At 38.6% G+C, this 23544-nt stretch overlaps 2 protein-coding genes across 2 annotated transcripts; both read left to right on the top strand.

Annotated features, from left to right (window-relative positions):
- Positions 1 to 11: 11 nt before the first annotated feature.
- Positions 12 to 7779, top strand: ppil4 (peptidylprolyl isomerase (cyclophilin)-like 4). The gene is made up of 13 exons (XM_086061307.1): positions 12 to 107; positions 373 to 440; positions 731 to 795; positions 873 to 990; positions 1082 to 1224; positions 1326 to 1422; positions 1688 to 1804; positions 1889 to 2013; positions 2105 to 2171; positions 4225 to 4336; positions 4410 to 4506; positions 4626 to 4752; positions 7353 to 7779. Exons 1-13 carry the CDS (start codon positions 38 to 40, stop codon positions 7545 to 7547), a joined length of 1401 nt encoding a protein of 466 aa, XP_085917433.1. The 5' UTR covers positions 12 to 37; the 3' UTR covers positions 7548 to 7779.
- A 159-nt stretch (positions 7780 to 7938) lies between these two features.
- On the top strand, positions 7939 to 22712 carry LOC147158280 (endoribonuclease ZC3H12A-like). Its single transcript, XM_086061306.1, has 7 exons — positions 7939 to 8167; positions 11490 to 11613; positions 13321 to 13696; positions 16286 to 16425; positions 19507 to 19741; positions 20289 to 20395; positions 20545 to 22712. Exons 3-7 carry the CDS (start codon positions 13410 to 13412, stop codon positions 21372 to 21374), a joined length of 1599 nt encoding a protein of 532 aa, XP_085917432.1. The 5' UTR covers positions 7939 to 8167; positions 11490 to 11613; positions 13321 to 13409; the 3' UTR covers positions 21375 to 22712.
- Positions 22713 to 23544: the final 832 nt, after the last annotated feature.

Genomic DNA, 23544 nt, shown 5'->3' with positions numbered 1-23544 from the left:
TATCCCGTTTTCTTCTCGCGAGATCTCACACGTTGGCATGGCGGTCCTACTTGAAACGACGCTCGGCGACATTGTGATTGATTTGTTCACAGAAGAAAGGCCGAAAGGTAAGAAAACTCCTGTCGGTCTTTGAATGCAACGACGGCCATATGTTTATTAGTCGTTCGATAATGTATCGGAAAACTCCGATAGATTCAAGAATAAGCATCCGCTGTTGTAGCTGTTAGCTTGCTTCCTACTTAGTTACTTAGTTATGAAACGTACAGTCAACAACACTCTGTTGAAGACTTTCTTCACGCTAAAGTGTGCTAAGTGAAAAGGTTTAAGAAATGTAACAAACAACATTAACCACATTGTGTGTTTTCCTTGCAGCTAGCCTCAACTTTTTGAAATTATGCAAGATAAAATACTACAACTACTGTCTTATCCACAATATACAGGTAACGTACGATTTGTTCCTACCATTTAATAGCCTGTATCCTACTGAGGGGCGAACGTTTGCGAAACTAGCTGTTGTTGATTTCACGGCAGGGTTCGTTCAATTTCGTTAAACGTTGGCCTAGAGTTTTATTGATTTTTCTTGTCACAAGGAAATTTTGAACATCTTGAAAATTTGGTCAAGAAGAACATAGGCGACAGTTTGGTGAATGTTTGCAGAGGTTCGTCCCTCAGGGATGCAGAAGAGATAGAGTTATGTTTTTTTAATTTACCTTATTTATAAATTTTACAGAGAGACTTCATCATTCAAACTGGGGACCCCACTGGGACAGGTCGAGGTGGAGAGTCCATCTACTGGTGAGTTATCGTAGTCTATTGCTGCCTTCCTTCAACACGGCGTGTTGCCAGCATTGTCCGCTTTTGTGTTTCATTAGCAAACTGTACGGGGACCAGGCCCGTTTTTTCGATTCAGAGAAAGTGCCACGTATTAAACACAGGAAAAAGGGGACGGTGTCTATGGTTAACAATGGGAGTGATCAGCATGGTTCACAGGTGAGTACACACAACTTTCAGATGAAGGACATTATTTCAAAACAGTGCTCTATATATATATATATATATATATTATTTTTTTTTTAAACAGTTCCTTATTACCACTGGTGAAAACCTGGATTACCTAGATGGTGTGCATACTGTTTTTGGGGAAGTGTCAGAGGGATTGGACGTTGTCACCAAAATCAATGAGACTTTTGTCGACACAGATTTTGTTCCATTTCAGGACATCAGGTCAGTTGGCTTGTGACTCAAATAAATGCCTTCTTAATATTGTATCATTGGCCATTTGTTCTAATCACATTAATATCTAACAAAATGTAATGTTACATTAGAATAAACCACACTGTGATCCTTGAAGACCCTTTTGATGATCCTGCGGATCTCCCAGTGCCTGATCGTTCTCCTGATCCCACCAAAGAGCAGCTAGATGTGAGTGCACGGTTTTTGGTCTACTTCCTTGCTTCAGTCCTGCAAGTTTTATATCCTTACTGTAGATACTTTTACAGTGATCCTGTTGTTCTTCAGAAGAGTTCTGTGGACTGATGTAGTTAAAATACAACTTTTTCCCCTTGGTTGGTTTATGCATAATGATACAAATTTTTACCTAGGGTGCCCAAACTTTCGATCCCCATATAGAAGCCTCTGTTGGAATGCAAGCGCCAAATGTTCATCTATTTATTTTATGCATGTGAAGAGTGGTCGGATTGGCGCAGACGAAGTGATAGACGATGCCGATGGGAAAGTGGCTCAAGAAGTGGAGGAGAGACTTAAGGAGAAAGAAGCCAAAACTCGAGCCATCCTGCTGGAGATGGTAAGAAAAGCTTCAACCCTCGAGTGAAGTTCCCCAAGATGCATCTTCACGCTTGTGTTAAGCATCTGTCTGCCATTCCTCCAGGTGGGCGACCTCCCCGATGCAGACGTTAAGCCTCCAGAGGATGTGCTGTTTGTCTGCAAGCTGAACCCAGTGACCACAGATGAGGACCTGGAAATCATCTTTTCTCGCTTTGGCCACATTAAAAGGTAAATACAAGTTATTTTTAATATAGACATGCTATGCCACGTCTATGTTATGTAGTACTGCCTTTGGTTCTGTTCTGTTCTGTTCTGTTAGCTGCGAAATCATTCGTGACTGGAAGACTGGCGATTCCCTCTGCTATGCTTTCATTGAATTTGAAAAGGTGAGCTTTGTCTATACTCACTAACACATTTGAATTAGATCAAGCAGTGCTATCAAAGAGTTCCCCCTGCCACCACTCAACATAAAACAATTGTTTGTATCTTTTTGTGAAAAAACACTGAAGAATTTATGCTGCATTGTGTAAAGTCGTCACTGTACTAGTTGTTTAAGAGTGTACATTTACAGTTCCCTTAAATTAACTCAACACACAACAGTTAATGTCTGACCCGCTAGCAACAAAACTGACTACATAGTACACCCCTGAGTAAAAATTTCCATATTGGGCCCAAATATCAATATGTCAATATTTTTGAGTGGCCATCATTAATATCCCATTTTGCCTTTAACCCTCTTGGACATGTGTAGTACCCTATAATGTTAAATAAATAAAAAAGGATTATTAAATTTAAAAAAAGGAAGTGGTACATTTAAGTAACATTTACCACTCCCTGCAGAGAAGTTCTAATCAAGTGGGCCTCCTTTCTTTGAATAACTCTGCAGAGTTGATTCAACACTAATTAAATCCACTCCAACACTGACTTCCATTTAAATCAGACAGTGTTAAAATACACTTTGAGGGTTGAAATAAACTCTGAAACATATGACACCAAATTTTTAACACTCCAATTTGTCTTGTGAATGTGTATAACAGTCTTTGGCTACGTTCGCACTGCGGGCAAATGCGACCCAGATCGGATTGTTTTTGCCCAAATGCGAACTGTATCTGTCTTTTTTATGTCAGTCTCATTTCCGATTATTTTCATATCCGACCTGGGTCACTTTCATATGTGGTCCTAGATCGGATGCATAGCCAAATTTTTGCAATGTGACCGCAGTCTGAACGGCCAGGTCGCATATATCCGAGCTCAACGTCATCAAAAATCCAATATGGACGCTTTAAACATGATTTATGCTTGACGCATCCGGGAGGTCTGCTTGGCTCGGGGATGTACGTGAATCGGCAAAGTTGTTTCGAGTAACAGTTGTGACTTTAAATTTGACTTTAATTTAATCCCACTTGAAACAAGAAGTCTAAAGATGACATTTGTGGTGGTGATATTGGTAATTTAGCTCATTTATTACGTGCGGCAATGACGTGACGTCATCGTTAGGGAGGGTAAAAACAAGGAGAGGCCTCCGTGAGCTGAGGCGCCCGAACGGGCTCGCCTCATTTTCACAAAATATTATTTCTACCTCCTCCTGCATCACTTCTCTGTAAATATGAGAGTAAAAATATGAGCCCCAACGATGGACTTATAAAATCCGTGGCCCTGACACGCTGGACCATACGTATTTACTTCCGCAAACACAGCGTTGTGAGTGACGTTGTATCTTCTTCTGCCTATGCGGGTTACTTTGGGGACGCATTACGTCCACACAGTAGACAGACTGAGGTTGCAATTAATAGGTAATGTGAACGCTCACTCAAAAAAAATCTGATTTCACCCAAAAATCGGAATTGAGCATTAAGACCTGCGGTGTAAACGTAGCCTTAGATTCTCAAAACACAAAATGTAGAACTTTGGACTGAAAATTAACATATACGGTTTTATGTGATAAGTTTGGAGGGTGGAAAAGACCCACGTGGAATGTAATAAATCCCCAGTAATGTAATAATTGTGTACGGTAATGAATTCCATTATTGGTAAAAATCTGCCCTTATTTTTTATTATATTATTGGTGAAATTGTTACATTATTTGGGTTTTATTGAACGAATTAAGTGCAAATTGTATTCAATTTTCATGACATTAATGTCATGTAAGCAAGACACAACTGGATGCCGCCACACTTGACACCACCCGAACCAAATATGTTCATCTTGGTCTCATCAGACCACAGGACATGGTTCCAGTAATCCACGTCCTGAGTCTCCTTGTCTGTTAACGGGCCTTCTTGTGCATCATCCGAGGCTCACTTCTGGGATGACAGCCATGCACCAATTGAATGCAATGTGTGTCCTATATTTTGATTTTGTTTGCAACTTTCATAGTGTCTTTTTATGCACCTTATTTGCTCCATTTAGTTTTTTTTATTGTCCGTTCTGTCTTGACAGCAAGAAGACTGCGAAAAGGCCTACTTCAAAATGGATAACGTTCTCATTGACGATCGACGCATTCATGTCGACTTCAGCCAGTCTGTGTCAAAGATCAAATGGAAAGGCAAAGGTGCGCTTTGTGTACGGTAGGATTTTGAAAATGTCCTGCAATGAGTAACCATCCTCCTCATGATGCGTTGTAGGTGGGAAGTACACCAAGGAAGACTTCAAGGCTTATGAGAATGACTTGGAGAAGCGATCCAAGCTGACGCTGAAAGATCAAGTGAAGCCCAAACAAGAGTATCCTCACATGTGGACCTGCAATGTTTCCCTTTGGTCAAAAATGATTTGGAACTGTTGTACCTTCCCTCTGGTCATGCGCTATTAGCATATTTTAGCTTTCCCTAACCCTCCCAAAGTTCCCGCTATGAACTGCTGTTGGAGGAGGAGGAGACGCCAGGACAGAAAAAACACAAAGAGAAACAACATCATCACCATCATTATCATTCAGATGCTGAAGGAGGCAATAAGTCGAAAAAACACAAGGTAGTGTGTAAAACTCAACCTGATTTTTTTTTTTTTTTAAAGGAGGACATACACACATGTTGATAACATTTTAGTAGCATTCCATTGTTTGATGTGTAAACACAGAAACTCCCAAACGAAAGATGAGACTCGATTCTTTCATCGCAAACATTTTTGTTTTACATTATTCCGCTTTTTAGTAATAAGAGAAGTACGTATTTGTTTCATCCAAATCACCAAAAACACGCACAAAACAAAGTTATATTTTATGGCAACAGTGAACAATGATCATGTCATTTTGACGGCAAAATAATGTTTAATATTTGACAAATTTTATACACTATTTGCACACTAGTAGTAGTAGTAGTAGTAGTATTTAGTAGTGTGTGCACTTCTGCTAAATTTTAATAATCTGTTATTTTTCTCTGTTTTGTGACACCCTTAGTAGATTTAACATTTTGATCAATCACAAGCTGCATAACGTCAAATTTCCGAAGATGTGTTCACTGGGTTTTGTTACATAGTGAGATCATCCAAAAAGCCAAATGCTGCCATCTTCTGGCCATGGTTAGTTTGTTTACTTTCCCAGCTGAAAGGGACACTTGATTGGGGCTGACCATTGGTACTTGTGAATCTTTATGTAAAAATGACGTGATGTCTGCTCTAAGAAATTATGTAGTGATTTTAATTTTTTGTGGTGACGCCTTTCAAATTGTAACAGAGGAGACAAGCATTGTAATATTGCTTCCTGGCTTGGTTTGTCACATTCTGTTGTCACCTTGTGTCTGAAATCGGAGACCAGTCGCCACCAAAATTCACATTTACATTCCTACTCTTGTCCACTGCAAACTGTGAAAATATAAAAGTGATGGGCACAATATTTGGAGTTTTATTGACATTAAATGTGCGCAATAAGGAAAACACCTCCACAAAATCAAAAATATTGTGCTAATCTGATTGTTTATTTCACAAGTTGATGTGGATAAGAGTAGGAATGTGCCTGTAAATTTTGGTGACAATTGGTCTCTGGCAGCTAGCTGACTATATTCCTGGTTAACTGTTTTGTTTTTAAACGTTACAAAAGTGATGCTGTTACTAAAATAACGTTTAATACTTTCACTATATAATTCTACACTAGTTATTAATAGTAAACAATGTAGGTCTTTCTTTCTTTAAACAAGCATACCAACAATGTTGTCCATTTGTTTTAATTAGGGATGCTCGATACCACTTTTTTTTTAGACTGATACCTATACTCAAATCTTCAGTACTCGCCGATACCGATACCAAGTGCAGATACCATCAGTACTTATGATACATAAAATTTCCCAAAAAACAATGACAGATCATTTAAAAAAGAAAAGAAAAAAGACCTATATATCCCAATTATAGAAAATTCCTTTAAAATTGCTTGAGGTTAATAGAAATTATATTTTTTCATAAAAGTCATTTTGCATAGAGCACACAAAAATAGATAAATAAAATAAAACAAATAATCCAGTGGCCAGGAAAAAGTCCCACTCAAAATATGTGGTTGTACAACTTTCCTTTTAAGGAATACAGTGAAGTGCAAATAATTCAATTCAATACAATAAAGCTTCAAGTAATTTAGTAATATCTACCATGTTAAGAATTCCTCAAGGTGTTTAGTGTGTGATGTTTGATTATATTGTGTTTTGAAATCCATACTTTTAATTGGGAAAGCTCTTCGTCATTCATCTCATAGCAGTGCAGTATAGTCAGTGACGATATATCTAGATATCTGTCGCGAATACCAATACCTGGTATTGGTACTCACCCATCCCTAGTTTTAATACCTGCCTAAAATATGTACTCATGATGGTAAAAATGCTAAGGTAGCAGATATAACTTCTTCTGTTTTTGGCCGTTTTTTTCTGTCGTTTTTTTTTTTTTTTTTAAATAGCCACGCGTGTGACAATCATGCCCATATTTTTTCCCTGCTTCATTGTGGCTTCATTTTTCCGATGTGCGCGAAACTTGGTGTGTGTTACAGTAACAGTGTTTCTCACGTTCTGGCAAGTCTTTGTACGCAACTTTAGTGTACATTCGCAGTAAAATGTTCGATGTGCCCCCACTCGTCTAAACATGATATTTTTATGACAATTGTGTTTAGCTGCCATTTATCCTGCACGGCCACTGAAATCGATGTCAAATTGTCCACCAGCTCAGCTTGTAAATACCACGCCTCACCATTATTTAGATGAAGATCGTGTTCCTGATTCTATGAGCGTTGTTGTAGCTGTAAATTTGACAGTCATGCAAACACAATAGCTTGACTTTGGCAGTAATCAGTACTTTATCTTACGTACACTTCCCTGTTCCTTCTTTTAGTTTGACGTGATATTCAGCCTTTAGGGTGAGTAAATTAGGTCTAACTGGTTCCCTTTAGCTTGCTAGCACTCATTGATGTTGACATCTACTGAACAAATGCAAGCTATTGCATTAAACTCATTGAAATGTGCGTAAACACCTTCAGCTGGCGGTGTTTGAGCTTGCCAGGGGAAACCACAAAGAAGGAAAGAGACAAATACCGTTAATTATCTTCTGGATATCTGAACGCAATGTCCTGATTCTCAAAATTTGTTCTCTCACCTCTCCAGGATGACGAGGATGGCCGGCGGGACAAAAAGTTGGACCGGCAGCGCTCTCGCTCGCGTTCCCGCTCCAGAGACGGGGACCGCAGGCACGGCAAGTCCCGGGACAAACACGGGAAAGAGGGACGGGACAGGAGTCGAAGGAGTCGTAGTCGTTCGCCCAGGAAGTCCAAGGACAAAGACAGAAGAAGATACAGATGAATGACAGGCGCGTCATCTGTCATCGTTAGAGAGCCGCAAATAACTCGATTACACCTCTTCTTTTTTATGTCATATTGTCTTACACAGGCATTAAATTTACTTTCAAATAGGTGGTGTGTGCATTTGCCTATATGGACAAAAGTATTAAGACACCTTTTTTTTTTATTGTGCAACCATTTATGATCATGAGATGTGAGTCTACTTATAATAAAATCTAATGGTTATGGAGTCACTTCACGTCTCAGTCCACTCACAACATTCCAGCATAGTCACACGTGTGTTGTATTCTAATAACAATCATTTGTGCCAACACACCTTAAGTGCACAGTATGGGGATCAAGTTTCACATTTGGCCTGCAGGGATTGGTTGAGAACTGCCAGCAAGAAAACAATACAATATACAGGTCCTTAAACATCCTTTAAACAGGGCTGGACAGGTCATCTGACCTATGAGGCATTTTCCTCACTGACCAAACCAATCAGGCTACAGTATAGTGGCCACACCCCTTCCCTGCTGTATCTTGCTTCATGTCCATAAAGCTGTTCTTACTTTCATATTTCAGGATTGTCTTAGTTGAGAAACGTTTGCATTATTTCTGAAGTTCATGAGAAGTGAAATGGTGAGTATAATTTCCGAAATGTTCTAAAATTGCTGAAATCTACAAATATCAAGCTGTCATTTGCAAATGAAAGTAAACCGTTTCATGTTTCACGTCTGACTTTCCCTCATCACACTAATTGGAATTAGGTGTGGATAATGGTAAACTACATTAATTACTAGCCGGTTTTGCTTCGCTACCAGTCTAAGCCAACAAAATCATGTTCTTATAAAATACGTCTCACTCATTTATAATGAACCAAAGGTAATCTTTTGGTGGACTTGCGGCGCTGTGAGAGGTTTTGCTATGTTTATAAACATGTACACGGTGGGAAGCGTAGACAAACTCCCGCTTCTGTTCAGCCGACTCCTATAGGAAAATTATTTAACTTTCACAAACTGTTCCCCATTTGAAGGTGCATTGGCCTTAAAGTAAAAAAAGAAAAGCACCATGCGTGTGTCATGCTGGAAAGGAAACATTGATGCCCATCCTCTGCCTTCATCACGAGCTGTCTGGGGAACGTAACTTTGTCACAACATTCATTCTTTCCTTCATGAAAATAAAGTCGTGATAATAATGTAAAGATGGCCAGCTGCTTGTTATAGTTCATGTCTCAAATATAGAAGCCCTTTCTTGGGGAAAGAACCGTGACATGGAAATTGAAAACCGCAAGAGAACCACGTGATTGTTCCCATCCAATCAGCGAATAGATTTGTTAAATCATAATAAATTTAATTGCATTTTATAAATCTATAATAATTTTTAAATTATTTATATTTTTAAAAACATTACTAAAGCTTTTATTTAAAAATCTAGTACTACAATAATGATGGATTAACTCATATTAACTTTTTATTGACCCTCTCAAGTATTCGTTTTAACAAAGTGTATCTGATACTTTGCTCTTCTCATTTACAGTAAATCTGAAACATTTCTTTCTACATGTTTTAATTTTAACTGATTGCAATGGACAGAGTTATGTTGCAAAAGGCTACAAATAGATGTGTTCCACATAATAATGAAAACAATTTTTACATTGTGAAAATGACCGGCATTCATTTCCCTAATCTTATCAACAAATTGGAGGAAACCGCAAAGTTCTAATCAGTAATTGTACTTAGCTACACATTTACAACAATGTGGTGTACTTAAATGTTATGATAGCCCCCAAAGCTAAACATCTTCCAGCCACCATTTTGGATCTGTGTTTATATAGTGTATATCTGGTATGTTGGGATTGTTATACATCTTTAAAAAAAAATAAGCCATTTGATGCTACATATCATAGTGTATTACTGAATAAATTAGAGATAAGTTGGTTGATCGAGCAGTAGGCGGGGTACACCCTGAACTGGTTGCCAGCCAATCGCAATTCAACAACATACAATTGAAACAATTGAAAATCACACATTGGGTACCCCAAGAGTCAATGCTAGACCTCAAACTATTCATGTTGTATATAACTGATAACTGCTGTCTCAAAACTACTTAAACATATCTTATTTCTTGATGACACAACTCTCTAACTGCTCTGGAGAAAATCTGGAACCGCTTATGACTACTGTGGAAAATGAATTGAACACGTTTAAAAAATTGCTTTGACATCATCCCTTAATTTAAACAAAACAGAGTTAATAGTTTTTGGCACTAGACAAATCAAACACCAAGTCAAAATGATGGGAAATTCAATTGAAATAGAAAGAGTGTATGAAAATGACATTTATTGATGAGGGATCCTCTACAACACCAAATATGTCCTGAATAAGTCATTATACACATTATATTGTTCATTATTATTACCATACCTGACCAATTGTGTGCAAATATGCGGAAACATCTACAAAAATAAAAAGGCCTACTCACCCTGTTTTAAACTACAAAAAAAAGAGCAATAAGAATTATTAATCAATTAAAATATACAGAACCAACAACGTCACTGTTTATCATAAAATTAAAAACTTGTACAATAAAATTGTATGGCCTATTTTAGTTTAAAATAGCACAAATAATGTTCAAAGTAACAATATACTCTGCCACAGTACTTAGAAGCTGTTGAAATTAGAGAGTTGCTATGACCTCAAAGTCTACAAAAAATCAAAACAAGGGTAGATAGATATTTAGCTTGCTAGCTAACAAAATAGCTAGCTAGATAGCTAGCTAGCGAGAGAAAGAGAAAGAGAGAGAGAGACCATGACACGTATCATTCATATCGTTTTTCTCATTCATCATGTCATATAATCATCGTCATTTTTACAAACCCAAACTCTACTTGTGTCCATAAACATTTCGATAGCCCAATGCTACAAATCATTTCAACAATCTTTGAAGAACTTTGACATCCTGGTTAGATAAGAGTTAAAGTGCAATATCATTGTGAATAAACTACTTCCCCGTCTTGTAGTATAGTAAACTGCATCATCTTTGTCCAGGATTTTCAACATTCACATCATACTCACACAATTAATAAAAGAAAATAACCTACAATTCCAGTTTGAGCACTTCTCAGTTCAGGAAACCTTCGCACTCGAACAGCTTGTTAAACAGTAGTGGGAAATTTAGTTCCAAATGTAATATTGCTGGCGTCGGACCGAAACCTTGCACCTCCAAAACTCAACACTTTTCTGGAGACCCCAATAACAGCATGTTTGTTCAACCAATAACATTGCATCACCAAAGTCATTTTCAACACTTATAAATAAATAAATAAATAAATCAATACCGGTAAAATAAATAAATAGAAATGTACACCCATCACTTTCCGCCCCAAGTTTTAAAAAAAAGTCATGGAGGGTGTGACTATTATTTATTTATTTAAAGTCGCCAATGGCTGTGGTTCTGCCTAGCAACAAGTGGCCATGGCACACATCACCTATATATATATATATATATATATATATATATATATATATATATATATATATATATATATATATATATATATATATATATATATATATATATATATATATATATATATATATATATATATATTTATTTATTTATATATATATATATATATATATATACACATAGATTTGGGGGAAATTTATGAGATTGCTGTTTGAAGAAAAATTAAGGAAAATAAAAACTATTGTGAACTGGAGCCCACCAGTAAACCACTCTGTGACACTTAAAACTGCTTTGTTGTGGTTTCAGTTAGAAAGAAGAAACACTTATGGGTGATTCTAAACTTTCCAACAGTTCCGACCTTTTCAGTAAATGTTGATAGCACACTACCAGGAAGAGCTCAAAAGGAAAATAAACCCCTCGGGCTGAGAGTCCTGATGAGGAAGTGAGTGTAAATTTACTTCTTTTTTTTCCCTTCTTGAACTGTGCTCCGCAGCTACTTCCTCCTATGAGTAATAAGAGTTGCTCACAATGACGGCCGCATTGCTCAGAATGGTGAGGCAAAGCAAGCTATAGAGACGCTCCAAATCAGCTCTGAAATCCGGCTTATGCCCCAATATGTAAGTACGTCAGAAGATTTCACTCCAAATGTGCAGTGTAATGATTTGAAATGTGAAGCTAAGTACGTTTGGCGCTTGTTACTGTTCTAATGGTGAGTTAGGGTTACGTTATGTGTTGTTTACATACAGCAGATGAGTGAGACACTTAGAAAAGGAAGCAAAGTTTTCCTAGTATGAGCAAATTGAGTTGTGGTTTAGTCTGAACATTTTCCATCGAATGTCTGCATGGATTTGTTTGTGAGTAGAAAATACACATTTTTCATGCTTTGTTCCTCATACTTGAAATGACACAGTGCTGTAAAATGATTGAAGTCCTGAGAGGCCGATGTGAGAACAGATAAGAAACGAAAGTTTTTTTTTCTTCTATGTTCTTATGTAGTCATTTAGCTTAGTCATTTTTTAGCATGTGTTGTGCTCCACACCCAACAACCTCATACCTCTGCATATAACATCACTAAATGTACAACATCCTGCTGAAATGAATGTGACTACATTTTGTGTTTTGTTTACTTCTACTTTACACTATTCTTGCTGGGAATTTTGCTAATTACACTACCGTAGTTTGAGGACCAAAAAGTAACCATAAAATATCCCAAAACTAGGGGTGTTAGAAAAAATCGATTCGGCAATATATCGCGATATTACAGCGTGCAATTCTCAAATCGATTCGATATGCGGCAGAATCGATTTTTAAACATACATTTTTTATGGGAATAGTTAATAAAATGTCTTACTTAGGGTTAGGATTCACACATTAAGCATTGAAGAATGTTATATTAATGGAACTTTAAGCCTTAATATAGTACTGTTCAAACATGAAACAGACTGCAACCTGTTTGTTAAATGCAGTGGCTCAGTTATAAGCCTGAATTTTCAGATAAATAAATACATTTCCATACAAATCTTACAGTGTACATGTAGAAGTTTACTCATTAGTATTTTCTAAATTTGAGTAAAAAAATAAAATCGCAATAATCAATTTATAGAGTCGTATCGGGATTAATCGGTATCGAATTGAATCGTGACCTATGAATCGTGATACGAATCGAATCGCCAGGTACTAGGCAATTCACACCCCTACCAAAAAACAAAAAGAAAGGCAGACAATTACCACAAAATGTCTTTGTAATGGTCAAAAGTCAGAAAATGGATTTGAAAAAAAGCAGAAAAGAAAACAATAAACAAATAATTATAAAATATCCCAAAACAAAAGATGAAATCCTCAAAATGTTCAAAAACATATTTTTCTGTTATGGTGTAGCTCTAATTAGCTCTTGGGCCTGCAATACATTTGACTAACACTGTTTGCTTCATCACAATGTTCAAATGTTTTGCTGCTTCCTTTTTTTTCCTTTTTTTTCTTTGGCCTAAAATGGTTCTTTTGACAGGAAAGTTTGCTGACCCCTGCAGTAAATCATGAATCACAACAATACTGCAAATAAATCTGTGGCTTTATCACTTTAACTTTTCATGTTTCATAAAACAATGTGGACAACGTGGACCGGTGGTGTCAAACATACAGCCGCGGGCCAGAACCGACCCGTCAATTCACTAAAATTAACTGTTGTTGCTCAATTTGTCCACCGCAGGTCACACTGACGACCACTTAATTGGCATTTGGAAATCTGGCTGTTACTCAGGTTTACAAACTTCAGATTACTTGTGGAGAAATTTCTTCTATTCACGTTCAACTGTCCCAACACACAGGCCGATCACCATGGAGATGTGGATGAACCAAGTGTAAAAGTGTTCCAGCAGTGTAAGAAGAAGATTCCACCGTCTCCCTGAACCGTGTCATGGACCACCGAAAGCAGCACGCCAAAGTGGAGCGTTTTCTCAAGCTGGGTTACTCCCACGAGGACATTGATAGGGTGCTGAAGAGCCTCGACAACAACGCCCAGACCAACGACATTCTAGAAGAGCTCATCAAGACCTGCCACATTCGCAGTGACAAAAGCCGCCCAAGCAGCCCCAAACTGGTGTCAAGAGGATGCAGCCCCGGGCCCGCCAGACCAGTAGCGGACAAAGACACTGCTTTTGCTTTCAGACCAGTAGTCATAGATGGGAGCAATGTTGCCATGAGGTGAGTCAGCTACTTTTTTATACCTTGGTTTATTGTAGTGTGTGTGCTTAAAAGGCTTCAGAGGTGGTGCAGCAGCTTGAGAAATTCTGCTGCTCCTTCTGGTGTGCCTGCCTTGGCCATCGGGGGGCAGTAAACAGACAAAATGATAAAAAAGAGAAAAGTGGTTCTTCTTTTTTGACAGTATTGGAATGTTTTTGACGCCGGGGGAGGCATGATTATTGTGACGCGCGGTGGTGCCGAGCCCACTGGTTTTCTTTTTTGTTTCTTTTTAATAAAGGTGAACCTGTGGACTTCTCGTTGCTCTCCCGTTTTTGCTGTCCCGCTGCACTGTCCATGGCCGATCAGACACTGCACATTACAACGTTCAGAAATATGCACGATCACGCCCTGGTTCACTCCGACGTTGGGAAATTTAAAGTGCACCAAAAATGGACTGCCAGTGCCCGCATTAGGTGCGCCGACTTGGGACAAAGTGCGCCTGTGCATCGGGCAGTAGGAGATGGAAACGCTACTAGCAAGATATATAATATTAGGGATATAATTACTTGTCATTCATCATTTGTGTACTGCTACCGTGAAATTAAAAAGATGGACGCTATATAATATACAGTAAATTTCAGCCAGATTTCATTACTAGTCAATCATCGTCAACAGGGGGTGGTGTGGTTGCGATAGACGACTGACATGTGCATCAATTGCTAATGCTAAATGCTATCTTGGTCAACTGTCCAACAGCGCTAACCAAGTCAATGCACTTACCATTATCCAACCTTTCTTGCTTTGGTTTATCGTATGAATCGCTATGACAACTTTGTGATTGACATATGCATCGCAAAAAAACGGGACCTGCTTAATAGCGGGACAAAACAATGAGGTTGGCATTGAAGTGCCTTGAGTCATGTGGGACTCAAGGCTCAAAAGCAAGACTGTGCTGGCCAAAACGGGACGTGTGGTCACCCTATGTACCATGGATAATTCTCAAGTTGCTAAGTTGTTATGAACTTTTTGGGGGAAGTTTGCGCTTTCGTGGCGCTAGGTCTGTGGCTCTTTTTAAGGTGGTGGTTGTTAGGCTAACGTTTGTGTGAGGTAGCAAGTTACTGACCCGAGTTGTAAACAAAACACAAGCCTTTAGTCATTTAAATACACGTGTAATTCCCCCCCCTTTTTTGTTTTTGTTTAGTTTGACGGTAAGCAAAGTGAAAATGGAATTAAAAATATTTTCTTATTGTGGAGTTGAGTTTGTTGCCACAATAGAAAAACCTGTAGGTAGGGGCACTCGTACCTCAAGGCACCACTGTAACATTTTTAATTTCCAGCTAATGTACAAAATTAAATTGCTTTGTAGCAAGTTCAAGCTACTGTCACACTTTGTAATTATTCAGCTCAGTAAATCTCTGAGAGTGTTCTTTAAGTGGAAAAGTGTAAATACTGTACAGTAATATCTTTAATGAGGTGCTAACATTAAAAGCTCACAGAGGTAAATGTGGGATCACTATTTGGCAAGAAGGAGGCCACTATACTACCATAGCAAATAATTAGTTATTGACAAACGGTGAACAAACAAATTCATTATACGTTTGGGGTGACTATTTTTGTTAACTTGCCTGATATCAGTGTCTGTTTGTTGTTTCAATTCACATCCGACCTCACTTCCTCTTGAAAGAAGCAGGAAGTGAAAACATGTTATTTACTTCTTCTTTTTTTTTTAAACAAACGCACAGGGCAAAGCGTTACTTTTAAGTAACCAACACATTCCATCAATGGCCTCATAAACATGTAACAGAACGCTTGTAGCAGTTGTGTCTGCGTGATCAACATTAGCTTACAAGGAAGTTGTTGCTAAAGAAGGGCCCAATTGTTCTCGGTCACACCTTTATGCTTACCTGACATTTACAATAAGGAGGATTCAATACAATTGAAACCAGGTACTTTAACAAAGTCTCGTAAAAAAATAAATAATAAATTCAAATGCACCTTTACCACCCTAGTTCTCAAGAAGTATTGCATGTCAGATAATCACTATTCTTCTGAATATAAATCAGTAAAGTAAAACACTTTGAAAGTTAACACTGGCCGTGTTGGAGGTCTGCGCTCAACTGAGTGACATTAGTAAACCTTTATCACATTTCCAGATTGACAAATGGCCAAAGAAATTCAGCATCAGACAGCTTAGACCAGTGGTTCTTGAACATCAAACCTCAAATAAAAAATGACATGATATGCAACATAGAGCTAGGTGAACCTTTAGAGCATGTCATAGGCACAAGAGCACCACAGGTAATTCCTGGCAACAAGTTATAATTTGAAAGGGAATTCTCCTCATATGACAAGCCTGACAAGGTGACACCAGTATAAAACGGTCTAAATCTGTCTGACTACACAATGTACCCTTTGGGTGCACATCAAACCACAACATTTACTGTATAAGGTGCAATACAATGTGATGGACAGTTTTCTTTACTGGTAATTTGCAGAAGCGTTGTCCACTTCCTTATAAAAAAAAAGGAAGTGATTGTTTTGAACATGCTCAGCCAAACGCTGTTGCGCTTTTGTTGACTGTTAAACTTGTGTGTGTCTGTGCACGTGTAGCCATGGAGACAAGAAGGTGTTCTCGTGTCAAGGCCTTCAGATGGCAGTGAACTGGTTTTGGGGAAAGGGACTGCGAGACATCACCGTGTTCATTCCCATGTGGAGGAAGGAGCAGCCGAGGCCCGAGGCCCCCATTACAGGTAGTCATATGACGTGCATCATTGCATTATGACACAGCCGGTTTTAAAAGGAATAATTTTTAAGTCTGATTGCACCCACCTGTGAAGCCACAACAGCTTCAGTGGCGTGATTCCTCACATTAACCGCAGAATCAGGAGGCATATCATTTTTCATTTTCATTGTCAGGCGGCACTTTTCAGGAAACAAAAAAACCAACAACAATAATAACATGTTTGTTGAGTTAAGAACATCACCTTGTCAAGAGACCAAGCCATTTTCAACACTCCAGTTTAAGACACATAATCTTAACATAATATACAAAATCTACACATAATCTTTTGCCTACTTAACGTATGTGATCAATGCTTGTTTGACTCTGACAGAAAACATTTTATAGTTTTAAAGTTTCATGGTACACGATTGAATCTATAATTATGTCAGAGGTGGTAGAAAGTAAATACCCTGCCACAGTTGGCTTTAGCCTTTGGTACTTGCTAGCTAGCTCCTTAGCAGGTAAACGAGCATCATGGGAGCTATCTAGCTAGCACCTGAGACTAAAGCCAAACTGTGGCAGGGTTTTTACTTTCTGGACCTGGATTTGCCACCCCTGCAGCTAATAGTATCAACACTATCAATGCAATTGCCACAGTTATAAACACACTCAAGAAGAATTACATCATGACACCTAAACAAATGAACATTTTACTGTTGGGCTCTCATACCAGTAGGTGAGAGCAGATCCCGCAGGAGGGTCATGAAATGGTGCAAGGTTAATTTCCTCCCAATTGAGGCGGTGGACTGGTCCATGCACAACAATAAAAATGTCAAGGGATTTCATATTCACCTTTTTGATGACCACAAAGCCGCCTAGTTGGAATTGGTGAAGCCAGTTATTTGCCTTTAGGATAGTGACAAGTTTTACTGCAGTAGTCATAGTTCTTCTCCATCCTTATGTACAGTAAATTAGTAGTAAAGGCAGAGCTTTTGTAAATGGTAGTTTTGTTTCCTCACAACATTAAGCTAACTATTGTTGCTTGTGAAAGCCATTTTATCTCTCCTCTGAAACCCTGCTAGCTTGGTGGTATAAGCACAGTGAGGTAAAAAGAAAAAAAGAAGAAAAAAAAGTTAAGTCTAAAAAAAGTAGTTAGTTAGCCAAAGCCTCATAAATCACAAATTGACAAATTTCAATATTTTTCAAAAATCGATGCTTTTGGTCAGTCCATACATGTGGCTCTCATTATTTCTCATTATTGACCAGTCGAAATAGTTGAAAATGGCTTGTTCTCTTTGATGATGCAATGCTAATAGATGTCTTAGCTTTGCGTAGTGATTAATTAATTTACTGCCAGCCCAGTTAAAATGGATTTTTGACGTTTATAGCCGTCAGTGGCACTAAACAAGTTGAACAACACAAATTCCATATTGGAAAGAGAAATACAGAGGCGAGGACATGGTGAATCACGGAAGAGCAAGGAAACTGTTCCCGTTCGATGATCGCGGTGCAGCCATGTCGGACCTCCAGACTCAAGTTCAGTTTGGAGTCTTTTCCTACTTTTCGATATCCGTGCTGGAATCCAAAGGCTCCAGGCGAACCTGTTGGTGATGTCACGTTTGCTGTGAAAATTTCTGTTATCTGATCCAGACGCTGACAATGTATTATCTCAGTGAGAGATAGAGTAATTTGGCGGTGACTTTGCGTATACACAACAACCTCTGCAAATAGAACATTTGTATATATTTATTTTACAATGGGGCCCATTGTAATTATGAACATTAGTCACTGTGTAGTTGTGGTTGTGGTTTGGTTTTACTTAAGCCTGGAGAACCCACGGGGTCAAATTTGGCCCCTATAAATTCTGCTACTCAAATAACAAAGACCTTTTTTTTTTTTTTTTTTTACAAATTTAACTTCAAAAGTCCAAAGTGCCACTTCTGACCCCTGCATGGGGTCATCTAGTGGATGAATATTGCACTTACATGAGCCAGAGTGGTGGTGACAAGATGGCTGGCAACATGCCAATTTTGTTGAGCTGGAAATCAATCCAAACAAAACCATCTTCTCAGCAAACCATCACAGATGGTAAAATTGTGTTTTTTTTGTTAATCTATTTCATATCATGTTGCAGAATGCCTAGGAGTATGTTATATATATATATTTTGATAAATTAGCAACTCTGAGCTAGTTAAAAAAAAAGGGTTAAAATTGAAAATATATATTTTGGTGTTCAGTGAACTTATAGCAGTCATTTAATGTATAATTCATAATTTTCCAAAGAAGAAAAGGGTTCTTGGGTTCTCCAGGGTTAAATACTGGCCTCTCCTTTCGTAGAAGTCATGATTTAATTCATTACAGGGTGCGTAGTCCGACAAAAAAAAGAAAAAAGAAACCGTGGCTTCGATACCTCCTTTCTTTAGCACAGACGTTTCGTTTCCTCTAAAGCAGGGATGGGTGGCCTGATTCATTATTATAATTTTGGGGATGATAATGCAATCTAAGTTTTCTATCATTGTCCTCTTTTTTGGGGGAGTGGGTTGTGAATCCGGGGGGGGGGGGGGGGACAAAATGTATATATATATTTTTTTAAAGAAAGAAAGAAGAGAAAAATACATCTCAGAATTTGCTAATTCATGGGTTCCAAACCATTAGCATGCAGGGGTTGACTGTAGTTTTAAGTTGCAATGCCATCATTCACCACTAGATGGCAGACATGACAGAGTTGCACTTACACTGGGTCTTATACTGCCCTATACGGCAACATGAGTAGTAGAGAGTTGCTTAAAACATATAAATGAAATAGTTTTGTACTAAAAACTGAAACATGATGGTGTAGTTTTCACTAAGAAGCAAATGAAAACTGTTATTATTAATTTTCAATATCAATAAGATTTTGAATTTCCTCTTGAGATATTTATGAGTCTAATAAAAATAAATTACCCCCCCCCCCCTTTTTTTCCTTTAACTTTAGTGTCTAAACTAGTGGCAGCTGCATTGGGCCAGTGCCTCAACAGTCATTGCTGTTTTATTCGGGCATACATTATACTTTTTCTCCCATTGCATGGAATTGTGATTTTAGACTCTTCTCCTCCCATGTGCCTGACAGATCAACACATTCTCCATGAGCTAGAGAGGAGGAAGATCTTAGTGTACACGCCATCCCGTTGTGTGAACGGTAAAAGGGTGGTGTGCTATGACGACCGCTACATTGTGAGGCTGGCTTACGACATAGACGGCATCATCGTGTCCAACGACAACTACCGTGATCTACAGATGGAAAATCCTCAATGGAAAAAATTAATTGAGGAGAGGCTGCTGATGTACACCTTCGCCAATAACAAGTAGGACGTGCTGGCAAACACTTTTTTTTTTTGCCGTACAATATTTATGTTGTCAAGAGCATCTACTTGATATTAACTCATTCACTCCTAGCCATTTTCACAGAAGCAACCCCCTTCGTTCCTGGCTGTTTTACTGGATTTTGACTGATTTTGCAAGGCCCACAGAATATTGTGTTCTATTGCTATCAAAACATGGAACCTACCAAAAGATTAGAGTCTCTTATTTCATCAGGAAAAAAGTATATTTTCTGTTTTCGTTTTGCAGCAATTAGCATTAGATTATAGCTAAATTTCATCATTATTCACTGTTGAAAACACTGTCGAAAAGAGCGTGTTGCAACATGGCCCTGGCTGATCTCTTACACTCTGTTGCCACCTGCTGGTCGTTTTTTGTAATAACTACCATTGCTTTAAGCGACATCTTCAGGTCAGAAGCTGCATCTAAGCCTTCTGTATGCTCTAGCATTTAAAACAAACAAAAAATGTATATATACGATTCCAAGTTTTTGGGAGCAAATGAGATAACAACTATTTTGTGCTTTTACAGGTTCATGCCTCCAGATGATCCTTTGGGTAGAAACGGTCCCACCATTGATGATTTTCTGAGAAAGAAGCCCAAAAATGTAGACAACAAACTGCAGCATTGCCCTTACGGTTGGTTCATATCTCTATGTTCATGCCACAACATTATCTAACCAATCTGCTGAGGTCCTGTCAATATGGCATTTTCTTCAAAGACCAATGACGATATGAGCTTCTAGCAGTCACGCTCAGTAAGGGCTGATATCAATTCTTTCTTTCAGGAAAAAAATGTACATATGGCGTCAAGTGCAAGTTCTACCATCCAGAAAGGATCAACCAATCACAGCTGTCTGTGGCTGATGAGCTCAGGGACCGAGCCAAGACGTCGAGCTACAAATCAAGCACGCAACACCCCCCCTCCACCAACACAGACGAGCCTCTGCACAGTGAGCACATCATCTATCAAAGAGACAGCGGCAGCCCGAGAAACCCTCCGGGCCTCTCGGCCTGGCCAAACGTAGAAGTGGATGAGGCCTTCGGCTCACTGGACAGCTGCATGTCCAGACTCTGCATCCTGGATGGGCCCCACAGCGTGAGCAGGCCCCTCTACAGCAATAGCAGCGGGGTGGCCAGCTGCAGCCTGAGCCACGACGACTTCTCCCTCTCGAGCTCGCACTGTTGTCCCAATCAAAAGTTTGCCGGAGGAACTTCGTACTTCCCTCAGAATAACTGCGTGCCCACTGCATGTGCCTACTGTATGTGTGGTCACTATCAGGCTGGCGTGCCCCCTTGTGCCTACCCCCCTGTGTGGGCCTCCTGCCCGGCAGTGCTCCTACATCAGCAGGAGCGTCCCTCAGGCTTTTCGGAGAAGCACCCCTTCCGGCAGCCTGCACACAAGCAGAGCCAAAGCCTGCCCAGGGAGGCGTGGGTCTTTAGCAACCGCGCCGGCAGCCCGTCCAGTGAGCTGCGCAACGAGATGAGGAGCAAGCTGAGCACGCTCTACCCCGAGGACACAGTTGAAGGAGTCATGAACGCCTACCCGCATGTGTCAGAGGTCTCCGAACTGATCTACCTGATCCAGAGCTACAGAAGCAGCCACATCGCCCTCTGATTCCAGAAGCAAATTTTGTACTGAAAAAAAGATACCAGGGCGTCCGATTTGTTCGGATTTCAAATCAGTTTCCCATTGGAAACAATGGAAATATAATCAACCCATTCCAGGGTCAGATTGTCATAAAACCATTAATAATGTACAGATAATGTTTATGAGTATTATAGGTTAATTCTTAATTATCATGTAAAAAGAAGCTTACCACTTAAGATAAAATTGCTACGGAATGCCGTTTGAGCCTCTGATATCCAGGTATGAGTGCGCTCTTTGGTCTCACTTGTAGAACCAGTTAAACCTTCCAAGGTTATTATAATCAATCAAAACTATCAAAAAACTACATCTAAAATTAGAATGATATATTTTTTCATAATAATTGTAAACATATATTTGGGGTGTCAGGCGATTAATTTTTTAAAATCATAATTAATCGCATGACTCCAAATAGTTAACTCACGATTAATCACAAATTTTATATCTGTTCTAATGTACAATAAAATGTACAATAACCTTTTTTTTATATTCATAAGTTAAAAAAATATTTTCATACTTTTAACATGAAAGTGGATTTTTTTTAATTAATACAAATATGGCTGCATCTTTTAGTCATTGATACAGTAATTTCATAATAATTCATAAAATTGAGTTAAAATTAAAAAGATGTACTGTAAAAAAAGAGTGTGATATTGATTTGTGTTGGTCATTTTTCTGCCACTAGATAGCATAATTGCATTTGTGCATTTTTCTTTTCATATTAAGAGCTATCTAAACTTTAACATAAAGTAACTTGTAAAATTCTGCACATTATTAAAATTGTAAAATACACCTTGACCCCAGTCTCCACAAATATATGCATTATTATTAAATGTATTACTGCTAAATTTTGACGTGGACGTGTCTGCTGAGTTGCGACTGGAATTCCCCCAGTACAGGCTTTCCAAGTAAGGGGCGGTAATTAACTAAAACAACTAGTGAGGACAACATGTATTGCATCTTAAGATGGATATTGAATAAATGCTCAAACGGCTTTTCCCATCTCATCTCATATGCTCACACATGCAGAAAAATGCTGACCAATCACTTTCTGTTTGTATTATATGGCTGAAAGGGACCACGATTGCTCTTGGATGGGATGCAAACATACTGTGCCTCTTATTTTTGGCATCACAAAAGAAAATCCTATTTCTGTGCACTTTACAAAGTGTAATTGTGCAATACACTGTGCTCCTGACAAGCTATTGACTGTAGTACAGACTTTTTAAATTGAAGCAGCAAGTGTTGTTTTCTCATGTTGCCTCAAAGTGAGGAAGGTTATGTTGTGTACATTACTGTATCGGTATGTTGACGTTTATTTTTAATTTTTAATAAATACAAGCATTTGAATGAGTCATTTTTGTTAAATTCTTGTCAATCGATCACTCTTTCCAGGAGGAACAGGCCACAATTGCCGAGCAGGCAACATTAATCACGATCTGATAAATAAATGTTATAAACCACTGCAGGTCGACACCGCAGTGGTCCTGCTTAGGTCATATAGTGTGACTTCCTGATCAGGAAGAAAAAGATGGAGGGAAAAGTATCTTGGTTAACAGGTACTGTACGTGCCACGCAGCAAATTTGATAGAGTAACCAATTACAAAACAGGTTTTGGCTGAATCAAATTTTTCTGAATGTGGTTTGTTGCATAATAAGTTTGTCATTTCTATAAATAAGTCTGGAAAAAGCCAAGCCACACTGTGGAGCAACTGATTATGCATGTGGGGTAAATTAAATAAACACTAGAATTTTTGTATTTCTGGAGAATTATTTTAATATTTTGTATTGGTCTCAGACAAGTTTGATAGTTTCCCAGATGGCCCATAAGGAAGATTACTGATGGTGATTGTTTCACAATTTTCAATATTTCACAATCTTAGTCAGCTATTTGGCTACTGGCGTGTCTATGTGGCAGCCATGTTGGCGGGGGCGGCGTTCCCATCAAATGCAATGTATGTAAATTGAAAGTAAGTCAAAACTTGATCATTTCTTAACTGGTTTTCATGAGATTTCCCGTTTTGCTAACGTTATAGCATAGTTCTATTACAGAACATTTGAAGAAGGAGCCCCAAAATATGTTTAACCATGATACTTTATTCCCAGTTAAAGGCAAGAGTATCTGCCTCATCGCTCTCAT

The sequence above is a fragment of the Leptonotus elevatus genome, chromosome 18, assembly GCF_054856555.1.
Source record: "Leptonotus elevatus isolate MCC_2025b chromosome 18, RoL_Lele_1.0, whole genome shotgun sequence".
NCBI classification, from domain to species: domain Eukaryota; kingdom Metazoa; phylum Chordata; class Actinopteri; order Syngnathiformes; family Syngnathidae; genus Leptonotus; species Leptonotus elevatus.
Note: the sequence above shows the minus strand (reverse complement) of the source record. Positions and strands in the feature narration are given on the sequence as shown.